The 20,196-nt window shown below is 33.2% G+C and overlaps 1 protein-coding gene across 1 annotated transcript; it reads left to right on the plus strand.

Moving 5' to 3' along the window:
• On the plus strand, nt 3,819-5,977 carry LOC18613329 (NF-kappa-B-activating protein). Its single transcript, XM_018114144.1, has one exon. It carries the CDS (start codon nt 3,957-3,959, stop codon nt 5,742-5,744), a length of 1,788 nt encoding a protein of 595 aa, XP_017969633.1. The 5' UTR covers nt 3,819-3,956; the 3' UTR covers nt 5,745-5,977.

The raw sequence follows: 20,196 nt of genomic DNA on the forward strand, positions 1-20,196 counted from the left end.
ATAGTTGTTGAGGTGTAGACATGGCAGCATGAACACCATCAAGAATCAAAGATTGTTCTGGTTTAGGCTTTAGCTAAGCTATGGTTTATGATTCTCTTCTTTTTGTGCGAACGTACAAGAAACAAATGTAAGCGACAAGCATCGAAGAAACTTGATTTTGAAGTGCACGCAAAGGGTTGCAGTATTGTAGATGGTCGAGGCCAAGCCAAGCATTTATCAAAGACTGGAAATATTCGAGAATTGTGATTAAATGCCTAAACAATCCTCTCTCGTTTCGGATCACAAGTCATAGACTAGTGCCAAGTCTTCTTTCCTACATAATTTGGAGGAGGCGACCTAGGCAGCCAGCTAAACTAGGCAGGCCCATTTAGCTTGCAAAGCGTTTAATGTTCTACCAATTAGGATAGGCCAAGTCCACCGTACCTCCATAATATTGTTAGATCCACGTTAATCATAAAGTACTGGCAAGTCGGAAAAATAATTTCGGACTTACAGCCTCAAAGATGGGCCATTCCTATTTATGAAAGCACGACAACAACAACTCCGCTTCTCAAGTTTTATTTATTTATTTTTTGATATAATACTTAAAAAAATTCTCAAACTCTTTAACAAAAATTAAAATAGATCATTATACTTTTATTATATTCAATCTTATCTTTATATTTTTATTTTAAATTAAATAAATTTTTATTTTTTTATAAATATGATGTGTTTTATTAATCACCAATCACATATTAAAATGTGAGATATTAACAAAATTACATTTCATAAACATTAAACCTCTATATCCCACATTCGTTCCCTTTCCAGAACAAGTACACTGCATTAAAAACCTTCCCTTAGAAAGAACTCATTGAGATAAAAACCAAGGGTAAGGAAAAAAAAAAAGTACTTGTTTAACCATGCAAATCACTAGGAACATTCCCAACACCCTTCACCCGTTTGTAATCTATGAAGCTTCCTCGTCTTTTGGGAAGCACTCTTTGATTTTGCTCGGCACCTCTACATATCTTCTCCACAATACATGAACCTCACCAATTCCTTCTACATGCTGGGCCAATAAGTGGGCAATCCAGTTCAATTTCCTTGGGCGTTGAGAAACTTTTTTGCAATTTACCTTTTCCACATAATCAACACAGTCTTAATAGATATTTCCTAAGGCACTGAAAATTTCTTCTCATTTAACTGTTTCACCACCATCACGTTGTCTTAACTCCACCTCTATTATGTTGAGGATTTAAATCATGTTAAGACAACTTATATACAGTAAAATATTATTAAAATCTTAATCTCTTGAATCGTAGATCACTTTAATTGAAACTAATCTAGAAAAATCATAATAGAGATTTTGACATACCTAAAAATCTATTTTTTTTGGCGGAGTCTTCTATTTTTTTTTTTTCGTTTTTAACTTTTGTACACCAACCAGGACTTATCAAACCATAATAGTACAGTTATCCTGCCTCTAATGGTAATCTACACAGTGATTTGCCGAACTCTCTTCACTCAGAGTGTGTGAATCCCCAAACCGAAGTTTGTGCTAGCAAACTCTCAACTTTAAAGTCCCTTGTGTTTCTCTATTTTTGGTTATGATTTTATCTCAACACATGAGAAAATAAAACAGAACTCTTCTGTATATTCAAGAAACGATTAAATGATTTTTTTATAGAGTGAATTGACCTACTTTATATCTAACAAGGATTATAAAATATCTTGGGCTAATTGGTTATTTATTTAATACTCCATCAAATCATATTTGATTTAGCACAATACTTAATTAGATTAAACCTCTATAAAATTAATTATATCACATCCAATTAAACTCAAATTAATTTCAACAATTCATCTTATGTGTGTGATTCATTAGGTTTTCAACATGTTGACAAAAAATATAAATTAATTCAATTAAGAATTTATATTTATATTTATAGATCATGAGCGACATCTAGCAATACATCATGACCATCTAAATGTCAAGAGAGTCAATATGATTTGACTAACCTTTCAATGTATAGTATCTCAGTGTAATTCAATCATTTCATCATATATCTCAGATAGATAGAAAGCCTGACTCAGTGTCTACTTTTTAACTTATCCATATTAGTCCTGCAGCTTCTATATTGACATATCAAGATTGTCTTGCCCAAGGACTTTTAATCAATATAAGCTAGGAGCAAATGAGATATGTTCTTTTCAAATCATTTGGGGTAATAAATCTTCTCTAGACTACTCATTAATCTTCTCATGCATCATGTGATACCCAAAAGCACCCTATTTAAGCATCTAATCAACTCCAGACTCGTAAATGTGAAATCAAAATATGACAATTCACATATAAGATGACATGGTCTCATAAGTCTAAAGATTACTTATACTACTAACACATGAGAATATTTTTATAGACACTTGAGTAAAATACCAAATGGAACTCTCATAGTGGGGTCATGTTCAGTAAACTTGTTTCTCAATAAGCATCTACATATTATCTTCAAGTATCTCACATACTTTAACTTAGGAGATCAATTGCTTATTTCCAAAATAAGGATGTTTGACATGTATCAGTTTTTGAGTATTGTCAATGTCTTTATTCTTGACAATACAATGACTAAAAACATATTTAGGAACAAGGTTTTGATGTATAAGAATCTCATAATTATAACTTTTATAATTTATTTACAAAGCCATTATGTTTTAAAAACTTTATCTATATAAATCTCTCATAACTCTTTATAAAAAAGTTCATAGATAAAGAAATACCTCATACATTATATAAAATATCAATAATATATTTAACATAAAATATAACTAATTAATATAGTGTTGCAGTGCTTACACTAACATGTTATTCCCATATTTTCTCTACAACATATCATTAATGATCAAACCAGGGACGGTAAATCTGCATTCTCAACTTTACCACCAAACTTAAACTTTGCTGTACTTGCCAAAATCATTTCACCATAAGCATCACACAAGACAAATCTAGCTTCCATCATTTTAATTCCATTATTGACAATGATCGCAACATCAATGTTTAATTTATTTCCTACAACTCTTCTCCAGTGATCACAAGTTATTGTTACCACGTCTTAGTTAATCTTTATATTTTTATTTTGAGTCAAATAAACTTTTATTATTAATGGTTACCTTAATTAAAATATTGTTTGTCATTTTATAGTACACGATGTTGACGTGACATGTTAACATATCATAATTAATGAAGATGCGGTATATCATAATTAATGAAGATGACGGTATATCATAATTGATCATGAAATGACATGTTGATTTAGCATATTAAAATATCAAATGATATATTTTTTTTTACATTAATATCATGTCAATGCCATGTGGATAGAAAATGATAAGTAATATTTTAATTAATGATAATTAGTCAATCATTAATGATATGGACTTATTTGACAAAAAAATATAAAAATATGATTGAATGTAATAAAAATAAAATTTATCTAAATTTTTTTAATAATTTAGAGATTTTTTTAAACATTTTGTTTTTCTTTTTCTTTCCGTGCACACGTTCTATTAATCTTGCTAGCCATTTGATCACATGCTAAAAAAAACCATGATACACAATTGCTCTCCATTAATGATTCCGAAAAAAATAGAGACAATCGTCGCTCCATGAACGAAACCAGGGGGTTGAGTTTGAGGCTGCCTAAGGATTGGGCTGGACAGATTTTAGTTTACTTGGGCTGCATCCTGCCACACCCAATAGGCCTCTAGGCTCATTATTCTTTTTTGGGTGGAATGCTCATTGGACTTTGTCGGTTTAGGCGCAGCCTGTAGCCGTACATAAGGGTTTGTAGTGTTTCATCGTTCTTTCTTTTCGCTTTTGACGTTAAACATTTTCCGAAGAGGATGATCTTTTTCGCGATCTTTTGAGCAAGACGCAAAACGACCGCTTCGAATAGCTTACGCCCTTTGATTAGATTCTGATGGGCCGCCTGACATCCACCGTCGAAATTCCGGATCGAAGACACCAATCCGGCCGCGAAAACGGCCGACACACATCAGAATCCGATGATTCCCCCAACTATTGTCGCCGCCGCCGTAGCCCTAGCTACGAAGCCTATGAACGTGACCATCAGAGCCGCAACGTTAACCAGCAGCGCAACCGTTTTGGTTCACCTGAATTCCGGAACCCTAGAAGACGAAGCCCTGTCGAAATACCTGAAAGAAGACACCGTTTTGACCGCGAAAACGGTCGCTACGCATCCGAATCAGATGATTCTACCGATTATCGCCGCCGCCGTCACAGTCCCAGTTACGACATCTATAACCGCGGCCAACCTCGAAAACGCCATCCTTCCGAGTCACCTGACGGCCGAAACCCTAGAAGACGAAGCCCTGTACATGACCGACCCCTAAACTCTCTGCCAAAAGAATTCGGCAAGAATCGTAACTACCTGGACCGAGATTATCGGAATGGAAAGCATTCGGAGTCCGAATCTGATGAGGAGTTGAAGGGATTGAACGTTGAAGAGTATAGGAGGCTGAAGAGGCAGAAGATGAGGAAGACAATGAAATTCTGTGTTTGGGAGAATACGCCGAGTCCGCCAAGGAATGAAGACGATGATTTGGAGGATAAAGCTGATGAAATTTCGGAGAATCATGCTGAGGAGAATGACAATGAGAAGAGCAATTCGGATAAAGAAAAAGAGAAGAAGAGCACTAAGAGAGTGAAAGTCAAGACTGAGTCTGAAAAATCTGCAAGTAGTGAGTCAGAGAGCCAGTTGGAAAGTGATTCAGAATCTGAATCCGATGGATCGAGGTCTAGGAAGAGGAAGAAGGGGTCGAGTTCTAAGCGTAGAAGTAGGAATAGCAAACGTGGAAGTAGGAAATCATCGTCTTATAGTGATAGCGAATCTGATGAGAGCGGGAGCGAATCTGATGATGAGGAAGATAGGAGGCGGAGAAGGAAGTCCAGGAGAAAGCAGAGTAGGCAAAATAAGAGTAGCAAGAAAAGCAGTAGAGGAAAAAGAAGCAGGAAGAACAGTAGGTATAGTTATTCCGATGAGAGTGGGAGTGGTGAAAGTGAAACTGATGTGTCTGAGATGAGTCGGTCTTCTGATGATCGTGTCAAGTCAAAGAAGCGGAAAAGCTCTTCAAATTCAAGGACTAGGAGGAGTAAGAAGAGGATACAATCAGAAAGTGATAGTCAAGGTTCATATTCGGATAAGAGCTCAGATTCTGGAGTTGATGCCAAGAGTAAAGTAAAGGCAGATGAGGCTAAGGTGGCTGAAATTAGTGCTGAGGCTCTTATGTTTAAAGAAATGATAGAGGCTCAGAAGAAACCTGCATTGGATAATGAACCAATGGTTGGCCCAGCGCCATTGCCAAGAGCCGAGGGACATATAAGTTACGGTGGTGCTTTGAGACCTGGTGAAGGTGATGCTATTGCGCAGTATGTGCAGCAAGGGAAGCGAATCCCACGAAGAGGTGAAGTGGGTCTTTCTGCTGAGGAGATTCAAAAGTTTGAGAGCCTTGGGTTTGTGATGAGTGGTAGTAGACATCAGAGAATGAATGCCATTCGTATTAGGAAAGAAAATCAGGTTTACAGTGCAGAGGACAAGAGGGCATTGGCAATGTTTAACTATGAAGAGAAAGCAAAACGTGAGCACAAGGTTATGGCTGATTTACAACGGCTGGTGCAGCGCCATATTGGGCAGGACGTTGGTCCTACTCACAATCCTTTTGCTGGAAAAGATGGGGCTGATGCTTGAATCTCATGTATGTTCAATGATGTGTATTCTGTTGGCATTATTAGTTTATTGCTAATTTGTTAGCGCGTTTGTGTTGCAACAGCAGCATGATTGCTAATGCTAACTGCTGAGAGTTGCCGATCAAAGTGTTTTTTTTTTTTGTGTGTAAACAGCAGCATTTTTGCTATAGTATATGGATTTGAGAAATAAGAAAATTGTGCTCTGTTTGCATTTTGTGCACATTTATAATTTGGTTAAGGATGTTATCAATGTTCTTTGCTTTGTTTGGTGTTAATTACAGCGATAGAAAGTGAGAAAAAGTAGTAATCAGTAGGTCTTGTAGAGTCTTAGGGTGAGAAAGGATAAAACCTAACCGTTATGAGCAATATTCCTCTCATGTTTGCCATGGATTTGTGGATAGATAGGTATAGAGGACTATTTTGGTGACTGAACATTCAGTTGGTACTCAGGGAGTTAAAAGGTTTTTATTCTGATTTCTCATACCCTTATTTGGAGTGCATTGGCTATTGCTTGTGTTTAACTTTGAAACTGGATGAACCTGTGGTCATCATGAAATTCAAGAAACCAATTATTCTTGACCGTTGTTCTTTATGTTTCCCAAATAGGTCGGCAAAATAATTTGTTATTAGTTTTCACTTTTGAACCTTTTATATGGATCATATCGCTCAAATGATGAAGATTGCAATGGTAATAAAAATATATTTGGACAAGAATATCCTAATTTATCAGCCTTGGAATGTCTTATCCTGACATTGACCAAAAGCTGGAAAAACTCGTTGGTTGTGTAGTTGAAGTTCTAAAAAAAGTTTGTCATAGTTCTTACTTCAGGTCTTAATGCTGCATATCTTTCAAATATCTAAGCCTTAGGGGTTAAAAGCTTGAAATTTTCTTATGAAATCTTCTTTTGTTTTTCTGATAATATGGAAACTTAAATTGTCTACCATATCTCAGACATCATTGAAGCATATTAAGTTTTTCAGATGTTAAGAGAAGGATGGGCTTTTGGATGACTTGCCTTTTGAGATTTTTAAAAGTTTTAAAAAGGTTTACTACCCTTCTTAACTCTGCAGCTTGGTCGCATTCTATGTGAGTAGACTGTTTTTTTTTTTTTTTCCCTTGTATAAAGGTTTCTTACTCTGGATCTGACTTGTTGATTAAGTCATGATTGATGATGTGCATTCTGGTAATTTTGAAAACAGAGAGGCTTTTTTGGGTTTTTGATCTAATTGCTCTTGTCAAGGCCAATGTATGTGTTCTTTTTAAACCCTTTAATACATTTGTATAGTGGTTATGGAATTCATATCTCAGGTTGTTGGATATTTAGTTTGTGCTTCCTGCTGAACTTACTGAAAGTTGTAGAAAGAGGTGCAATATCCTTAAGATTAGTTAGGAATTTTGTAGAGAATGACAAAGAAGAAAAGAGAGCTCGTAGCATGATTTGCAGCCTTGTCGACTAGGAGGTGTTTAAATGAAGGGATTTTAACTTGGAGTACAATTTGCTGGAGAAAAGAAAATGGTTCCGATTTCATTTAGAAAGAGATGCAAAGTCAGAGAATTGATCATCAGTTTATCACAGTTATTCCAAGGAGAGCTGACATTAAACGTATTGCTGTTTCGTTCAGATTCTTGTGCCTGTCACCAGAACAGAACAGAGTCATCAACTGAGATTGTGACAATACACAGACCAACGAACGAGTTCATCTCAGCAACCCTGGATGCCTGAATCTATGTAGTGTATGCATGGCTGATGAGTAGCAACTCCAACAATGAAAACTTGACTGTTTCTTTTTTTTTTTTTTTGTGTGTGTACCTAATTTCTGTTGCAAATTGGTTAAATTAAGACATAATGCTCAAATAAAATTTTAAATTATTTAAAAAAATTTAAATAAATATTTATTTTTTATTATGTTTAATTAAATATTTATATTTTAAATTAAATAAATTTTTATAATTAATAATTAATTAATTATTATTAATCAAAATATTACTTGTTATTTTATATTTGCATGATACTATTATAGTGTTGATATGGATGGTGAAAAATATCATATGATGATACGATTATATCAAATTAACATGTTAAGTCATCATCAATTATAATATATTAATATATTAAATTATTATTAATTATGATATATTAATATATCATATCAGTATTATATAATAATAAATAATATTTTAATTAAATTAATAATTAATTATAAAAATTTATTTATTAAAAATAAAAATATAAAAATTTTAATTGAACATAATAAAAATTTTAAAAAATAATTTTAAATTTTTTTTAAAATTTTAAAAATATTATGTGTTAAATTACATGCTGTAAAAAGATAAAGGTGCTATTGCATTTATAAAGCAGAATCTATCGAGTGGAGAACAAGCCAATTTTTTGCTTTGGTGTGGTCTGCATTGTTTTGCTGGGCCTCTTCGATCTGCATCTATTTGCGCATCATGAAATAGTTGCATATCAGGAAAAGAGAAGTGTAAATGGGTGTTAATATTCTAATAAAGTTGATAGGACATTTTACAGAAATGCATTAAATACTGGGAAAACAAGGTACGTTTACAGATCAAACTTTGTCTACATCAGTGGTTTAGATGGACAGCCCATTTCGGCAATCGGGTAAACTACCTCTTCAGGAGGTGCATAGGCCTACTGTCTAGGGATGCATTATGAATTGGCAAGACAATGAGACACGGGAGAGGGACCCAGGGGAAAAAAATTGAACAAAAATAAAGTTACCTCACCCCGATTTTGGTAACAAAATAGGCAAGCTGTATATCTTGTCCTCGGAAGCTGATATGGCTTACAGGTTGCAGGTCGGGCTGCTCTCTTTATTGGAATTTCATTTTATAGCTTCCTACACGTCTATTAACGTAGATTGTATGGCTCAAAATGAACTTTTTATGTTTTTTTTTTCATTTCTTTAACATTAAAAATAAGGGTATATCATTTTTATATAAAAAATTAAAATTTAAATATAAAATACATTAAAATTAAACTCTATAAAAATAAATAAAATGAAACGGGTAGACCATAAAGTTATAGTAACAATCAAACTAAAATTTGGGCTATCACATAGATCTGGGGATAAAAAAATCGAAACATACATTTCCATTCGCTATTTACCTCTGCTTGATAATTTTCACAGGAGAATTGAGAGTTGAGACAAAGCTCTTTGATCTCTTTTCTTAGATGATTGAGTATACATATGATGATGTTTATGTAGGACATTGACATAATTTGAAAGTTATACTAGCAAATAAGAAGCACGCGTGGTAACTTTTTTTTTCGTTCTTGTTATCATTACGGTAAAAATTTTATTTGTCTATTCTCGGCAGTCTTCTTCAATTTCGTGAGTTTTTTTCTCTCCCAAAATTTGAGTTAAATTAAGGTGAAATCATCTCCCTTGCATTTAAGAGGCGTAATTTTTAAAAAATTTTATTATATATATGTATATTAATGGTCCCTCTAAAATTTTAAGAATTTTTTATTGTCCCTTTCAAAATTTATGAAATTATTTATTTACTATATATTTTTAACAGTTCTTTCAAAATATTTTTTTATTTTAATATTAATATAAATAAAAAATAATAAAATGACCTCACAAATTATACTTAACTTTACTCTAATTTAAGTTGTTTCACACCTCTTTCTCTCTATTTCTTTTTCTCTTTTATCCTTTTATTTTTATTTTAGTATTTTCTCTATAACTTACCATTAAAATATATTTCATTTTTCAAAAGAAATTTAGAAGCTTCTGAGCTTGGATAAGAAATGGCGAAGGCCATTCACCATCATTGTGTGAAATTAAAAAGAGGTAAAGTTTCATTTTATCTTCTTCTTTCTATTTATATTATTTAACTATTGTGTAAAATCTTATATATCGTATTTAACTATCTATATTTTATACATTATAGTTTTATATTTAATATTTTAAATTTAAATAAAAATAAAATAAAAATATTATATGTTGACTACACATTGACTAGGATCTGGTCTTAGGTTTTTTATATTAGTGGTTTGACGTGCTTGCCTTTCTTTTTGTTGTTGAACTTTTTTGTTCTCTTTGAGTAACCATTATAAGTTTTCGAGTGGTTTAGGAATCTTTGGTCAATTAGAGATTCAATAAAAACACTTTTCAAAAAAAAATTTCGGGTTTGATTAAAATATGAGTAAGTTTTAAATAATTCTTATACACTTGAATCATTAAGCCTCAATAGTTTAAATCATGAAAAAGAGTAATATGAATCAAAATGTCCTAGGCTCAATCTTGAAGAAATAGATGCTTTTCAAGTAAAATTCGATACTTATAAAACTATTGTAAGTCTTTTTTTTTATTTCTTTGATTTACATGTTATATAAAATTATTTTATATTATGAATCTTTTGATTATTTTTTAAGTTTAAAGTATTAGTTTTAAAAATTTTTAATCCTTATATTTTTTTCATTTTTAGCCCCCCAATAAAAATTGGCTAGCTCCGCCCTTGGACCTAGCAGGATAAATGCGAACAATAGTCCAACACTTGCTCAACTAGATGAATACATGGAAAATGGTAGGAGCTAGTTTCAATTAAATACTCCATGTTACTTGATAAAAAGAAAAAGGAAGGCTGAACAACATCTTTAGCTTTCATAATTACCCTTCGTTAACTATAAACACCACCTTCTCTCCTACAACATGGTTTTACAAGTGCAATTGAATGATTGATATTTGGTCAAAATATCTATCAAGTTCTTGTACTTATACATTCTGTTCAATTTAATCTTTATACTCAAAATCGAAGTAATTTAGTCAATTGATTTTGAAAATTACTTCAATTTGTTTTTCTTATTAACGGCATCCAATTTTACTGTCAAAAGAGATATCGTCAACGCTAACGTGGTGTTAATGTGACACATTTTGATAACGTGATATCGACATGATGATATAGCAGTGCCACATGACATTAATATGATGACATGACAATGTTGACATGATAGATTAAGAATTTTTTTAAAAAAATTTTGTGTCACGTCATAGGGATTAAATTGAACAAAATGTATACTACAAGGATTAAATTGAACAAAATTGAGTTGTTGAGGGACTAAATTGAAAAAATATTTGAAAAATATAAATTTTTAAGTAAATGATACATATACTTATTAATAAGCCAAATGTTTAAGTATAAAATATTTATTGTGTTAAAAAATATATATAAATATTTTCTTACTTGATTATTTAATTCTAATATATATATATATATTAATTTCTCTTCTTCGTAAAAATTAAGTTTGAATTCCCCTCTATAAAAAATATTTCAAAAAAAATTTCATACCTAAAATCAAATTTGAATGAATAACTTGCATTATGTTGCAACAAGATAATATAAAAATAATATGAAAAGACTAAATAAATTCTTTTTTTCTTCTATTTATAATAGTATAAAAATTGAAAATTTATATTCTAAGTTTGATTTAGTTTTTAATCTGAGCTGAACTCAAATTGACAAAATAAGTTTATTTAGTTACAACTTTTACAATTTACAAATATTCATTTTTTTGGAATCATTCAATCCTTATCCAATTTACATTTTAGTTAAATTTACTTAAAGTTTCTTATAAAATGATTTTATTTAAGTTCAAAAATCACAATCAAATTCTGCTAAATTTAAATTTAAATTATTAATTTAGATCTATAAAAAATTTGTAAATACAAAATAAAATGGCACAAAATATTTACAGTTATAATTAACTCTATTAACCATAAATGTAGTCTTTAATCTAAGAAATTTCTGTCTAAAACACATAACTTGAAATATTAAACAAAATAAAAACATAAAAAATAAACAAAAAATTGAAGAGGTGGAGTAGCTTAGATTTTATGAGTTTGTCATGCCCAAATTAAGCAAGTCAAAATGAGAAATTATTTTTATAATCATCGTTAACTCCATATCTCCCTTTTTTGTTTTTTTAAAAGAAAAAATTAAACAAAATCAAGAAAAATGAGGCCCAAACACGCACAAATGCTGTTATCGGAAAGTTGTTTGATCCTTAAATTAAAAGAATTTAAAAAAAATCAAAATCAGAATCTAGAAACGTAAATCTGTCATCATTGTCCTAATTTCACAACAATTAATTAATGAATTAAACTTTTAATGAGAAAAACAAAGAACGGGGAAAAAGACCGAGGAATGGCTAAAGAGAAGAGTTCTTATTGTCTGTTATAATTTCAAAAATGAAACCCTAATTCTAAACATTTTTAGGATTTGTGTAAATGATGATGCTGTCTTTTTATAAATATATATCCAAGATAAAATATTAATTTTTTTTTTGAAATAGGGGAGGCATTCATTTAGTCAAGCTCAAATTACATAAGTCTAGGCAAAGATATGCCCAATATATCAACTAACAGTAAAGAGAAGATATTTGGTGGAGGAGCCTCAAACATATGGAAGCCTAGGGGAAGATCATGGTGTTTAGTTGCCATCTAGTCAGCGCAACTATTGGCTTCGTGCAACACATGAGATATGAAGCAGGACCAATCTCTCTGAAGAATCATCTTTATATTCTGCACAATACTTGCACATGGATCCAAATGAAACTTCTACTGAGATAGCCTCTAAAAGGCAGGTTTAGATTCAATTTCTATCAAAACCTTTCTGAAACCTCTTTCCCAGCATAATTCTAGCCCCTTTAAAAGTGCCCAAAGTTCTACTCCAAGTGAAAAAGAGATGCCAATTTTATAAACAAACCTAAACAGCCAATTGCCATTCCCATCCTTGACTAATCCTCCCGCTGTAGCATCCCCTGGTTGGCCTTTAACACTGCCATCAATGTTCAGTTTCACATAAGGGTGATCTGGCTTAACCCAGGGAACAAGAATTTTAGACCTCATTCTCAGTTGTTGACAATGCAAAATGTCCAAAGCCTCCTTGGCTTTAGCCCATATCTACTGAGATGCATTTTTTGGGTACTGAAAAGATTCCTCGAATAGACTTAAATTCCTCTAATACCAGAGCATCCAAAGTGTGTGAGTGAAGATAACACCCCATGGCAATGAATCATAAAGCACATTACTGGTCATTTTTACTTGGACCCAATGTTGCCAGTCTATTGCAAAGAAAGTGCTTGAGAGCAACTCTGGTTTAATTTTCAGCCATGTATCTCTAGATAAGAAGCAATCTCTCAAGGCGTGTATGATATTTTTTGTAGTATTACTGCATCTACTACAACGGCTTGATGAGCCCAGACTTCTCGTCATCAACCATTCTGTTGGAGGGAGAGATTCATGTAACACATGCCATATGAATATCTTAACTTTCCTACAGCTCCTAAGGTTCCATACCTGACACCATTGTTCCATCTTAGGGAGATTTGTTTTAACTTGGCTTTCACAAGCAATTTTGACAGAGAAATTGCCATTGCTCGTCAAAGTCCAAAAACTAATGTTACTCTTAGTGTTGCTAGGGTAGATGAAAGATGCTGCAATCATTTGGGTTTCAAATGCTGGTAGGGAGTCAGAGAGAAAATCTAAATCCCAGTTTCCATAAGCATCACAGAAGCATGCTACTGGTAAATCAATTTCAGCTAGGGAAAAATCTCGTGTAGCAAAGCCAATTAATGGGCCACAAGGTAACCAAGAATCCAGCCAGAACTTAGTGTTAAGCTCGTTGTTCACAATCATTCCCAAACCCTTAGTAAATACCTCTCTACTTTTTAATATACTATGCCAAATGTTAGAGTCAGATGACTTTGCTTTGACTGAAAATAAATCTCTATTTTGTAAATATTTCTTTTACAAAATTTTGACCCATAAGGAATCCTTTCTTTTTCACAATTGCTAACCAAGCTTAGCAAGCAAAGCCAAATTAAATTTTCTGGTCTCTCTGATTTGTAAGCCACCCAGTTCTTTAGGAAGACAAAGAGTGCTCCAGTTCAGAGCATGGAACTTTCTTCTCACCACCTAAGTGTCCCTAAATAAAATTCCTATTTAACATGTCAATTTCCCTAGACACGAGCAGAGATTAAGGTGGTTTGCACAACATATGATGCCATTACGCTGGTGGTTGCTTGTACTAATGAAACTCTACTCGCCATAGAAAGAAACTTATTACTCCACTATTCAAGCTTTCGCTTCATTTTACTACATAAATAAGAATAAGTACTTCTTTTAATCCTACCATGAAGCATCGGGGTTCCCAAGTATTTGCCAAAATCTTTTAAGATGTTGATGTAGGTAGTACGACTTAACTCCTTAGTTGTAATGGGGCTGATATTTGAAGAAACAAACATTCTAGATTTCTCAAGACTCATTTTCTGGCTTGAAGCTGAGCAAAACTTATGAATGATCCGTATCATAACTTGCAATTGGGTCTTGGTACCAGTTCCAAATAACATGATGTCATTTGTAAAGCACACATGGGAAAGAGTTGGACCATTCTTTGTCATGGATAAAGGTTTCCAGTTACCTAGTTTAACTTTTCATTTATAAGCTGGAATAGTTTCGCCAAGCATAGCACAAATAAATAAGGAGATAATGGGTCTCCTTGCCTAATGCCTCTAAATGGATTGAATTTTTGAGATTGTTTGCCATTCCATATAACAGAAAAAAAGGAGTTCGGACAATATACATAATTAAAGAGATCCATTGCGGAGGAAAGCCTATCTCCACTAGGACATCTTGAAGAAAATACCATTTAAGTCTGTCATAGTCCTTCTCAAGGTCAATTTTGATAGCCATAGCTCTTTCTCTTTGCTTCATACCTCGCATTGTGTGAATGGCTTCTTGCACTACAATAACATTATCAATTGCTTGACGCCCTGGTATAAAACTACTCTGTGTGTTACTAATAAGCTCATTCAGTAATGGACGTAGTCGATCGACAAGAGTTTTGCTAAGCAGTTTTAGAGGTACTGAACACAAACTTATAGGGCGAAATTTGTTAATCTTCTCAGGTCCTTTGTCAAGACCCAAATTTTCGGGCGATGATCGGCTCAAGGGCCCAATAAACGTAGTCTATTAAGCCCAAGCAAGCCTATCGATTTATCCTACTCATCATTCCATCAAATATTGCTAAGTCATATTTCATACTTTTGAATCAAAATAGTGATATACATTGTCAACTCGTACTGGCATTACTCCTTAAAAATTTACATACAGTGTCTACAACATGTATTATAATAATTTATATTAAATTTGTCTATACAAAACAAAAATAACACTCGACTTCCAGCGAAGGGACTCGGATAAATGTACAGCTACTGAATGCCGAGACACCTACCAAAAGATGGACACAAGTCTACAAGGACACCTCGTCTTAGTTACCGGCTGCCTCATGATCTGAAAACATGAATTTGAAAATGGTGAGTATAAACCCAGTGAGTGAACAAGGAAGGGAACAAGCATACCATAAGGAATCTTTAATGAAATCATGATGCATTCTTTTTCAAAACAATATAATTTGTTTCTATTCTTATTAAAAACCCCTAATCAAGCCCTTAAATGATTAATCATTTGAAAATCATTAACCCATACATAACAAACCATTGGAAGAATGAAAACTTCAATATTATACAAGTAAGTCAAATACGACAACGAATCTTCACTGCAGCTGAAAAGCATTAGCTGCAGCGAGAATGAATTTTCATTGCAACAACGTTGGGATTTAGTTATTAACCGAATGAGGGTTTCTCAACTGGCCGAGGATTTCTCACTAAACCTATTCATTTTAAACTTAACTCATTTAATCCTTAATGTTGGAAGTTCATGCTCCGATATGGTAGCAAAGTAGTGAAAGATAGGTCAGCAATTGGACAAGATAAGAGACCAAAACAGAAGGTTTTTCGCTGCAGCGAGATTGAATCTCACTGCAGCGAAATTGTAACCCAGAAACAGAATGTTTCTCGCTGCAGCGAAATTACAACCCAGAAACAGAAAGTTTCTCGCTGCAGCGAGAATGTATTTCGCTGTAGCGAGAAGCTACAGTGTCATTCTCGCTGCAGCGAAAATGCATCCTCGCTGCAGCGAGTTTTCAGCCAGCCTACCCTTTCAAAACCTGAGAGTTTCTAGCTATAGCGAGAATGAATGATTCTCGCTGCAGCGAAATACAGGGCATCAAATGAAAATTTCCCTTTCTCCCAAAGAAAACCACCATGCTTGAAATGTTCAAAACCAATATGAAACACATAACAATTTCTCAAGGTTTAACATGTCAAGTTTCACATGCATTACAACCATAAACCATTATCCATCAATTTCCTATAACACACATATTTACATATATATATATATATACGCATATACCCATCATCATCATCACACCATCCCATCATCATCCTCACCAGCTCATGCGCACTCCCTACTCGCACATGGCTGGGTCATCACCGGGTTATGCGCACTCCCTACTCGCACATAACCGGGTCATCCTCGACTTATGCGCACTCCCTACTCGCACATAGCCGAGTCAATATAATTACACAACATTATATTCAAGCATATATGTATATCAACATAATGCAGCCACATAGAAATCCATAATAACCACATATCATAACATAAATAATTTCTCAAGAACTTGTTCCCAAGGCATTCATTTTCATGAAAAATCGTATAAAATCATTCAAACATTTGTCAAATACATTATATTCTCAAAAAAAGTTTTGAAGGCAGTCCACTCACCAAATGATTGTAGAGCCTTTAGATGACTCAAATTCCCTTAATTATCCAAATGAAATGATGGGGCTTCCTTAGAACCTAGGATCATATTAGCATAAGTAATAGGTTAATTTACACACTATAAACCTTAAAAGCTATCTCTTAGCTAGCTTTCAATTGCCACATTAATTGGCTATCTATGTTCACTATGTTAATCACTAAAAAGTAATGAACATAGTCAACAATAAAATAGCTCATAACTCCAAATTACTAGCCATTTTCTGCAGTCAAAAACCAAGCTTAATTCATCACTTACCCTAGGGCTCCTTTATAGTCAAATTTTCTTCCAATTGCTTCCAAATCAATGGTATAATTTCCTCTTTCTCTCTCTAGAACGTCTAACTAGTGAGAGAAAGTACAGAATTGAGATTTATCAAGGGTTTTAAAGTGAGAGGATGAAATAGCACAAGGGTTCATGGAAGAGTACACCAAAAAGCATGAAAATTAGAGCTAGAGAGAGAAAGTTATGGAAGCTTGAAGAAAACTCCCATGGAGGAATTGAAGAAACCTGAGAGAGGAAAAGGGAAGAAGAAGACCAGCTGCAGGAAATTCAAGAAGGTGCTGGAAATTTCAAGATATTTATAGGCCAACTTATCCATTCCCATAAAATTACCAAAATGCCCCTCCACCAATTAACTTATTCTCCTCCAATCTTTTATGCAATCTTTTTGCTCTTTTAACACTGGGACAAGATCCATAATGGTCTAGACATGTTCGGGTTCATAAAAACTTAAAATTTTAACTCGAGGTGAAAATGACCATTTTGCCCCTATTATGAAAATTGTTAAAACTTCTAGTTTTCTTCGTGTTTTCATCAGCACACATCATTTATGCAGTCTTATACCCATTTAAGCCTTAAAATATCATAAAACTTTCTTCTGAAAGCTTATTAGAGAAAATGACGAAACTACCCCTAGCTCGTATTATTACATTTATACTTAGTTACAAGCCTATAGAGGTTGAGGTCTCACATCCTTCCACTTTAGGAATAAGAGTAATAAGTGTATGGTTTAAGGATAGTGCAAAGGAGCCTTTGAGATAGGCATCTTCTGTAAATTTAACGAGATCATTAGCAATATGCCTTTAAATTTTCTAGAAGAAGCTTGTAGGAAATCCATTATATCCTGAGGTTTTGTTGGGATGCACATTAAAGAAAGCATGTTTAATTTCTTCACTGGTAATCAGCATGGCCAATGTTGATGATTTTTCAAGGTCCAATCTCCAATATGTGTATGACAGTAATGATTTGCTAACCCCATTATTTGTGTATAAATTCATAAAGAAATGAACCACTAGCCTTTCAAGTTCTAAAGGATCTGAGCGCCAAAAGTTATCTTCTCTTTTAAGAGCATTTATCTGTTTCCTCTGCTGTTTACTCTTCCCCATGGCGTGATAAAACTTTGTATTACCATCTCCGTATTTGAGCAAATCTATCTTTGCTTGTTGTTGCCATATTACTTTTTCCTGGTGTATAACTAAATTATATTCTTCAATGAGAGAGAATTCAAGATTCTGGAAATAATAATTGGGCTTTTTATCTAATTGCTTTGGTATGCTAGTGAGCCTTGCAACAAGCCTTCTTTCTTTTCTAAAAATATTTCCAAAATGGGTTTTGCTCCAAACTTTTAGTTTATATGCCAAACGTTCCAATGAGATGCTCATATCCTTATTTTCAAATGTCTAACTCAATCTCAGAAATTCTTTAAAACCCAGGTGTAGCATTCGACCTTCCTCAAATCTAAAATTTTTTAAATCTTGCAAAACCGACGAGGAGGAAAGACAACGTACAAGTACAGGATGATGATTAGAGCGTGTTCTAGGCAAGTTAATGGCATCTGCACAAGAAAACATAGAATGCCATTTATCATTAATGAGAACTCTATCTAAACGGACCTTGGTATAATCGAGACCATCTCTTTTATTCCACCATGTATACTCACATCCAGATGTCTTTAGATCAAATAAGTTACAATAACTCATACAATTTAACAGAAGGTTGCATTGAATCAAATTAACATTCTTCCTTCTTTGTTTTTCATTTGGAGAGATAACTTGATTGAAGTCTCCTATATCCATCCAAGGCAGGTTATGAACATTGCTTGCCAGTTTTAGGGAGTCCCACAACCGTTTTCACTCAAGTGTCCTTGGGTTACCATAAATTGCTGGAGTAGCCATTGTTTTTTTGAAAGGTTGACAAGCAAGTGAATTATCTGGGAAGAATAAGCTAAAACTTCAATTTCAATCTCGTCAAAGTTCCAAAATACCTATCATGGAATCAAATGACCAAGTAAAAATTTTTTTATATAATATTTCTTAACACCATAAATCTTTTGTGCTTAACATTTGACTTATTAATAAGTCTATGTATCTTTTTAAATATTTATATTTTTCAAATATTTTTTTCAATTTAGTCCATGTATTATAGATTTTTGTTCAATTTTGTCTTTATAACGTGGTATAAATTTTTTTTAAAATTGTTTTTCTCAATATGCCACGTCAGCATTGTCATAATGTGCGGGTCCAGGAACCCGACTGCTAGATGTGGTGATGATTTGGGAGTCGCCACCAATCTTTTTTCCTAGGTGTGATTGGCCACCCTATTTTGTCATACTCAACGAAATCCTAAATTAATTTTAGGTCCGTCGAAATAACGATAAACTGGTCTACATATCCTTTAGATTTGGGTTCGGGAGTACGGTTACTCAAGGGGAAGGATTAGCACCCTCGTGATGCCCGTTCCACAAACGGTACCATTTAATCATATATTATCCTAACCCATTAATTTTATTCTTATGTTTCTTTAATTGTTATTTATTTATTTAATCTTTTATTAGAATATTTTATTTTATTTTTTACGAGTTTATCATGCACATGATGCAATTGTGAAATGCGTGACATAAAGTCAGGATAATGCCAAACGAAAATCCTTTATTGAGTGTACTTTCCGAATTCACCCATCGTATTGGTGGGATCTGGAAGTATTCTCTCACCTAGGGAAATACTTTAGCAACTCGCCTTCTCAAGTTTACTTAGTAGATCCCGTCATCGGGATAGTCTTTTGTGAGTAAAAAAATAGTATTTTCATGAATGTAAATCCTAATACGGGTAAAAGCCTTTTATTAAAGATATTTCTCCGGACCCTCCCATCGTACTGGTGGAGTTCGGAGGTATCTTTTCATCTAGGGAGTTTACCGATAAATCTCGCCTTCGCAAGCTTTCTCGAAAAGTCCCATCATTGGGGTTTAGACCCGTATACAGAAGATATCTATATGCCATGACATTTAACAATGCGACCATGATATGTGATGCACTCGTAGGTTCTATGTTCGTTTCTTATTTTTCACGAAATTTACTACTTATTCTTTGTGTGTGTTTATTACAAACAAATAATTTACGTTTATTGATTGTTTTTGTATAACCATTTCTATGTCGATATATATTTTACTGTATAGGTACTTATTTATTATACGAAACTCCAAAATCAAGTTTTTAGACCAAGTATTTTTTTTATTATCCGTAATTTGTTATTTTTTGAATATGTGTTTTCCACTTTTGTATTATGATTAATGAATTTATTATTATCGCTAATTTCCTATTTATTATGCTTTGTATATTTTGATTAATTGGTGATTGAATATATAGTTTTTTTATTTTATTTAAAATTAGGAACATTGAAATTCCAAATTAGGACCCTTCCATCGTACTGGTGGAGTCTTAATCGAAACCCCTAACCTAGGGAAGTTTACTCGAAATTG

Source organism: Theobroma cacao, chromosome 1, assembly GCF_000208745.1.
Source record: "Theobroma cacao cultivar B97-61/B2 chromosome 1, Criollo_cocoa_genome_V2, whole genome shotgun sequence".
In the NCBI taxonomy this organism is placed as follows: domain Eukaryota; kingdom Viridiplantae; phylum Streptophyta; class Magnoliopsida; order Malvales; family Malvaceae; genus Theobroma; species Theobroma cacao.